This window comes from Eriocheir sinensis, chromosome 57 (assembly GCF_024679095.1).
Source record: "Eriocheir sinensis breed Jianghai 21 chromosome 57, ASM2467909v1, whole genome shotgun sequence".
NCBI classification, from domain to species: Eukaryota; Metazoa; Arthropoda; class Malacostraca; order Decapoda; family Varunidae; genus Eriocheir; species Eriocheir sinensis.
In genome coordinates, this window is record NC_066565.1 from 5,761,933 (window position 1) to 5,768,798 (window position 6,866).

At 46.2% G+C, this 6,866-nt stretch overlaps 1 protein-coding gene and 1 long non-coding RNA gene across 7 annotated transcripts in view; one reads left to right on the top strand and one right to left on the bottom strand.

Annotated features, from left to right (window-relative positions):
- Positions 1–1,836, top strand: LOC126984725 (uncharacterized). 5 transcript variants are annotated; one of them, XR_007737512.1, is made up of 3 exons: positions 1–684; positions 771–943; positions 1,117–1,836. It is a non-coding gene; the product is annotated as an uncharacterized LOC126984725 (long non-coding RNA). The 5 variants fall into 5 exon arrangements; XR_007737514.1 differs by having other exon boundaries at positions 771–856; positions 1,031–1,836; XR_007737513.1 differs by having other exon boundaries at positions 1–598; positions 771–856; positions 1,031–1,836.
- Positions 1–6,866, bottom strand: part of LOC126984723 (dedicator of cytokinesis protein 1-like) — a 64,342-nt gene that overhangs the window by 32,037 nt on the left and 25,439 nt on the right. For both annotated transcript variants that reach the window (XM_050838727.1, XM_050838726.1), the window contains exons 16-18: positions 6,565–6,668; positions 3,690–3,980; positions 2,171–2,347 (exon numbers count right to left, since the gene is read on the bottom strand). In XM_050838727.1, coding sequence (XP_050694684.1) covers positions 2,171–2,347; positions 3,690–3,980; positions 6,565–6,668 — 572 coding nt within the window. The remainder of the gene's footprint in view (positions 1–2,170; positions 2,348–3,689; positions 3,981–6,564; positions 6,669–6,866) is intronic.

Consider the following 6,866-nt stretch of genomic DNA (forward strand, 5'->3'; position numbering starts at 1 on the left):
AGAAGGAAAGATTAAATAAAGTAAAAATAGATTAACAAAACGGTTGCATATCATCATCATCGTCGCTTCGTTTAGTCCGTTTTCACCCTTCCTGAGCGGTTGGACCCTTAATGGCCCTCCTCCATTCTACTCTATCTGCCGCCCGATGCTCATTCAGTCCCATCAGTTCCAAGTCTTCCTGTATACACCTTCTCCACGTTTTCCTAAGTCTACCAACTGGTCTCCTTCCTTCTACCTCCAGTCTCTCCACAACTCCCAGCACTGTGTCCTCCCCTGCTCTCTTTACATGTCCAAACCATCAGAGTCTTTCCCTTCTGCCCTTCTGAGCACTGTTTCCAGGTCCTCTCCTCCACATCTGTATCCTCCCCTGCTCTCTTTACATGTCCAAACCATCAGAGTCTTTCCCTTCTGAGCACTGTTTCCAGGTCCTCTACTCCACATCTGTATCCTCCCCTGCTCTCTTTACATGTCCAAACCATCAGAGTCTTTCCCTTCTGAGCACTGTTTAAAAGGTCCTCTACTCCACATCTGTATCCTCCCCTGCTCTCTTTACATGTCCAAACCATCAGAGTCTTTCCCTTCTGAGCACTGTTTCCAGGTCCTCTACTCCACATCTGTATCCTCCCCCGCTCTCTTCACATGTCCAAACCATCAGAGTCTTTCCCTTCTGAGCACTGTTTCCAGGTCCTCTACTCCACATCTGTATCCTCCCCTGCTCTCTTCACATGTCCAAACCATCAGAGTCTTTCCCTTCTGAGCGCTGTTTCCAGGTCCTCTACTCCACATCTGTATCCTCCCCTGCTCTCTTTACATGTCCAAACCATCAGAGTCTTTCCCTTCTGAGCACTGTTTCCAGGTCCTCTACTCCACATCTGTATCCTCCCCTGCTCTCTTTACATGTCCAAACCATCAGAGTCTTTCCCTTCTGAGCACTGTTTAAAAGGTCCTCTACTCCACATCTGTATCCTCCCCTGCTCTCTTTACATGTCCAAACCATCAGAGTCTTTCCCTTCTGAGCACTGTTTAAAAGGTCCTCTACTCCACATCTGTATCCTCCCCTGCTCTCTTTACATGTCCAAACCATCAGAGTCTTTCCCTTCTGAGCACTGTTTCCAGGTCCTCTCCTCCACATCTGTATCCTCCCCTGCTCTCTTTACATGTCCAAACCATCAGAGTCTTTCCCTTCTGAGCACTGTTTCCAGGTCCTCTACTCCACATCTGTATCCTCCCCTGCTCTCTTTACATGTCCAAACCATCAGAGTCTTTCCCTTCTGAGCACTGTTTCCAGGTCCTCTCCTCCACATCTGTATCCTCCCCTGCTCTCTTTACATGTCCAAACCATCAGAGTCTTTCCCTTCTGAGCACTGTTTCCAGGTCCTCTACTCCACATCTGTATCCTCCCCTGCTCTCTTTACATGTCCAAACCATCAGAGTCTTTCCCTTCTGAGCACTGTTTCCAGGTCCTCTCCTCCACATCTGTATCCTCCCCTGCTCTCTTTACATGACCAAACCATCAGAGTCTTTCCCTTCTGAGCACTGTTTCCAGGTCCTCTACTTACGAATAAATATAGGAATTAAGAAACTAAACAGGAATAAAGAAAGATAAATAAGAATAAATAGGAATAAAGAAAGAGGAGAAAGAGTAGATATGTAGTAGGATGGAGAGAAGGAAGAAGGGTTAGGTTAGGTTAGGTTAGGAATAGAGAAAGAAAAAAAATAGAAGGAAAAGTGTTACGATGAGAGGGAAAAGGAATAAAGAAAGGAGAGAGTGGATAGTAGGAAGGAGAGATAAAAGGAAAGAAGAAAGGTGTGTTAGGTTAGGTTAGGTTAGGTTAGGTTAGGTTAGGTTAGGTTAGATTAGGTTAGGTTAAGTTAGGTTATGTTAGGGTGTGTGTGTGTGTGTGTGTGTGTGTGTGTGTGTGAAGGAAGAAGGGAGTGTGAGGTTAGGTGTGTGTGTGTGTGTATGTGTGTGTACCAAGAAGGGTGCGCTAGGTTATGTTAGGTTAAAGTGCATGGTATTATGTGTGTGTGTGTGTGTGTGTGTGTGTGTATGTGTATCTCTCTCTCTCTCACACCTACACACACCAACTAACCCCCCACCCCACACACACACACACTTCCCCCCTCCCCTACCCCCCTTCACACAATCACCCCCAGGCTTACCACCCACCTCAACTTCACGCGGTCAAACTTGGTGATGATGACGGGGATGGTTGTGGTGATGTAGCGCAGACACTGGGCCTGTATGACCAGAGTGGCGTTGCTTGTGTTCTTCATCATCTCGGCCATGCTCTCCAGAAGCTGCTCCAGGCTCTTCTCAAATTCCTCCTTCCCCTGCTCCTTCATGCTGCGGAAAGACGAGGTGGATGTAGGTATGTGTGGATTGCGTTCAAGGCATAAAAGATTTTGATTATAAGAGACGAGTGAGTGTTGAGAATGCTGTGGAAAGATGAGGAGGAGGAGGTGGATGATTGTGGATAGGGACTGAGACATAAAACAACGAGTGTGTTAACCCTTCCGCCCCGGGTGTCCTCTTGGAAGGATGCATGTAAAATTTGGCAAAAAATCTGGGGGTCGTATTAAGAGACATTTCGCCACCCAAGAACGCATATTTGACAAGGCTTTCGTAGGAGTTCTGGGCATTTCCAGGGGTAGTTTTATGACCCTGGTGGTAGTGTGACCCTTCTTCTGTACCATGAACCTAGGAAACATATTTGACAAGGCTTTCGTAGGAGTTGTGGGCATTTCCAGGGGTAGTTTTATGACCCTGGTGGTAGTGTGAACCTTCTTCTGTACCATGAACCTAGGAAACATATTTGACAAGGCTTTCGTAGGAGTTGTGGGCATTTCCAGGGGTAGTTTTATGACCCTGGTGGTAGTGTGTCCCTTCTTCTGTACCATGAGCCTAAAAAAACACTCATTAGAACCCGATTGATCCCCTCTTTGACCTTTAGAAATAGCCGATGTGATATGGCAAAGTGCCTTGTAATACCAGCCTGGGTGTCCTCTCTGAAGGTATTTGCATATTTCTACCATTTGAAATGCACGCGCGGGCTTAGTTTGATATGAGCCCACGCCCAGCATCCCGGAGCATGTGCAGGCATCACCAGTCAGTTGGTCCCTAGCCACAGTGATGGAAGGACGTAATTTTCCACTTTCCGATGTGTCTGAATGTTTGCTTTCCTCCACCGCTTCCTCGCCTCCACCCGCCCGACGCTCACACAATGAAACACAATGAAATATAAGTATTAGGAAACAGAAGTCTTAGTGGGGTTAGTGTAGAGTGGAGCGGAGTGGAACGGGGAGCGAGGAGCAAGAAGCGTGGGTTAGACTCTCGCCCGAGTCGCAGGCACACACCCGAACGCAGGCTAGTTCTACGGCAAAAAAAGTGACCAACTTCTACTCATGATTACTCAACAACCAGTGGATCTAGAGTGGTCTACTAAATGCCAATCAACAGAGGACAGTGAGTACTCCTAGAAGTAGTATATGGTTAATTTCCATTCTGTTTATTTACGTTGCAATTAGAATGTAAACATGATCCTAAATTTTCCCCAAAAAACTGGACATGGGGGTCGCCTACTGCAAAGACGCCCAGAGCAGGAAGGTTAAGTGAAGTATATGCTAACAAGAAAGTAGAAAGAGTGGGTGCAATATAGTGATTCAAAAAAAATATAAAAACCACTCACTTCTCAAACAGTTCCCGGGAGCGTATGATGAAGCGGAAGAGGTACGGGAGACACTTCATGGCCTTCTTCAGCGTCTCCTGCCACTCAGTGTTCCTCACCTCCTGCTCTCTGCCACCTCCTGCCGCTTCCCTCATCTCCATGGACTCCGCTCGTCTCCCTAGCTCCTTCTCCTCCCCTGACCTCCTCCCCATGGACCTCCTATCATACGGGTCTGTCCTTCTGGGGTCTTTGTCGTCGTCTGTCAGCTTGGCGCCCTCCTGCACGTAATACTTGAGGACGTAGATGAGTTTGCTGTTAAGAGGGAGAGGGAAAGGTTAGTATGGTTGGGTAGATAACGGAGCTTACTGTTAAGAGGGAGAGGGGAAGGTTAGTATGCTTGGGTAGATAACGGAGCTTACTGTTAAGAGGGAGAGGGAAAGGTTAGTATGCTTGGGTAGATAAAGGAGCTTACTGTTAAGAGGGAGAGGGGAAGGTTAGTATACTTGGGTAGATAACGGAGCTTACTGTTAAGAGGGAGAGGGGAAGGTTAGTATACTTGGGTAGATAACGGAGCTTACTGTTAAGAGGGAGAGGGAAAGGTTAGTATGGTTGGGTAGATAACGGAGCTTGTTGTCAGGGGGAAAGAAGGATTGGGTAGAGTTAGTCCAGAAGTGGGAAAGGACAGGGAAGAAGTTGGTGAAGTTTGAGTACATAAATGAGGTTAAAAGAGGGAAAACAAGGGAAAAAAAGAGTCCGAAAAATAAGCTTGCTGTTAGGGGGAAAGAAGGATTGGGCAGAGTTAGTCCGGAAGTAGGAGAGGACAGGGAAGAAGTTGGTGAAGTTTGAGTACATAAATGAAGTTAAATGAGGGAAAACCAGGGAAAAAGAGTCCGAAAAATAAGCTTGCTGTTAGGGGGAAAGAAGGATTGGGTAGGGTTAGTCCGGAAGTGGGAGAGGACAGGGAAGAAGTTGGTGAAGTTTGAGTACATAAATGAGGTTAAATGAGGGAAAACAAGGGAAAAAGAGTCCAAAAAATAAGCTTGCTGTTAGGGGGAAAGAAGGATCAAGTAGAGTTAGTGCTGGAGTAGGAGAGGACAGGGAAGAAGTTGGTGAAGTTTGAGTACATAAATGAGGTTAAAAGAGGGAAAACAAGGGAAAAAAAGAGTCCGAAAAATAAGCTTGCTGTTAGGAGGAAAGAAGGATTGGGTAGGGTTAGTCCGGAAGTGGGAGAGGACAGGGAAGAAGTTGGTGAAGTTTGAGTACATAAATGAGGTTAAATGAGGGAAAACAAGGGAAAAGAGTCCGAAAAATAAGCTTGCTGTTAGGGGGAAAGAAGGATTGGGTAGGGTTAGTGCTGGAGTGGGAAAGGACAGGGAAGAAGTTGGTGAAGTTTGAGTACATAAATGAGGTTAAATGAGGGAAAACAAGGGAAAAGAGTCCGAAAAATAAGCTTGCTGTTAGGGGGAAAGAAGGATTGGGTAGAGTAGGTGCTGGAGTAGGAGAGGACAGGGAAGAAGTTGGTGAAGTTTGAGTACATAAATGAGGTTAAATGAGGGAAAACAAGGGAAAAAGAGTCCAAAAAATAAGCTTGCTGTTAGGGGGAAAGAAGGATTGGGTAGAGTTAGTGCTGGAGTAGAAGAGGACAGGGAAGAAGTTGGTGAAGTTTGAGTACATAAATGAGGTTAAATGAGGGAAAACAAGGGAAAAGAGTCCGAAAAATAAGCTTGCTGTTAGGGGGAAAGAAGGATTGGGTAGGGTTAGTGCTGGAGTGGGAAAGGACAGGGAAGAAGTTGGTGAAGTTTGAGTACATAAATGAAGTTAAATGAGGGAAAACAAGGGAAAAAGAGTCTGAAAAATAAGCTTGCTGTTAGGGGGAAAGAAGGATTGGGTAGAGTAGGTGCTGGAGTAGAAGAGGACAGGGAAGAAGTTGGTGAAGTTTGAGTACATAAATGAGGTTAAATGAGGGAAAACAAGGGAAAAAGGGTCCAAAATATAAGCTTGCTATTGACCCCATGACTGCGGATTTCCTACAAGAAGAGGGAGAAAAGGACAGGGATAAGTTAATGAGACTTGAGGATGTAAAAAAGAGAGAACTAGGAAAAAGGTACAAAAATGAGCTTGCTGTCAGGAGGGAAAGAAGGACTAGGAAAAAAGTTAATGCTGTTAAGAGGGAAAGAAAGATAGGAAAAAAGAATTAGTGTTGCAAAGATAAGGACAGTCTTAACCCCTTGACTGTGGATTTCCTACATGAAGACATCACCAAGCTACAGGAATGGAACAAAAAGTGGCTGCTACAATTCAATGAGGAAAAATGTAAAGTTATGCACTGTAGGAGAGGATATCCAGCACACCAATACCACATGGGGAACACTCCACTATCCACCACAGAGGCAGAGAAAGACCTGGGAGTGTATGTTACCAGGCTACCAGTGAAGGGATATCCAGCACACCAGTACCACATGGGGAACACTCCACTATCCACCACAGAGGCAGAGCAAGACCTGGGAGTGTATGTTACCAGGCTACCAGTGAAGGGATATCCAGCACACCAATACCACATGGGGAACACTCCACTATCCACCACAGAGGCAGAGAAAGACCTGGGAGTGTATGTTACCAGGCTACCAGTGAAGGGATATCCAGCACACCAATACCACATGGGGAACACTCCACTATCCACCACAGAGGCAGAGAAAGACCTGGGAGCATATGTTACCAGGCTACCAGTGAAGGGATATCCAGCACACCAATACTACATGGGGAACACTCCACTATCCACCACAGAGGCAGAGAAAGACCTGGGAGCATATGTCACCAGGCTACCAGTGAAGGCAAAATCCGTGCCAATCGCAGCGGACGGGTTAAGAGAGAAAACATAACTCCCACCATTACATACTTGTAGGCGAGGTTAGCGTGGAAGTTCTCCTGGATGTAGGTCTCGAGAACAGGTTGAAAGGCCTCGTGCTTGTTCTTATCTGTGGCGATGGTGATGACGTACACCTGTGGATGAAGATGATGGGAGGGATTAGAAGAGGTGAAGGAGCAGGACCGTCGAATATACTTGTGTCAGTCGAGTCCACCACTGCAAGATTACCGTACTCAGAGCCTCGTGTTTACTGATTTCTGAGCCATAGCATTGCCAAAAAACACCATTAATTAACCGCTTTAACGATACCTATATATGAAGGCAGTTATTGG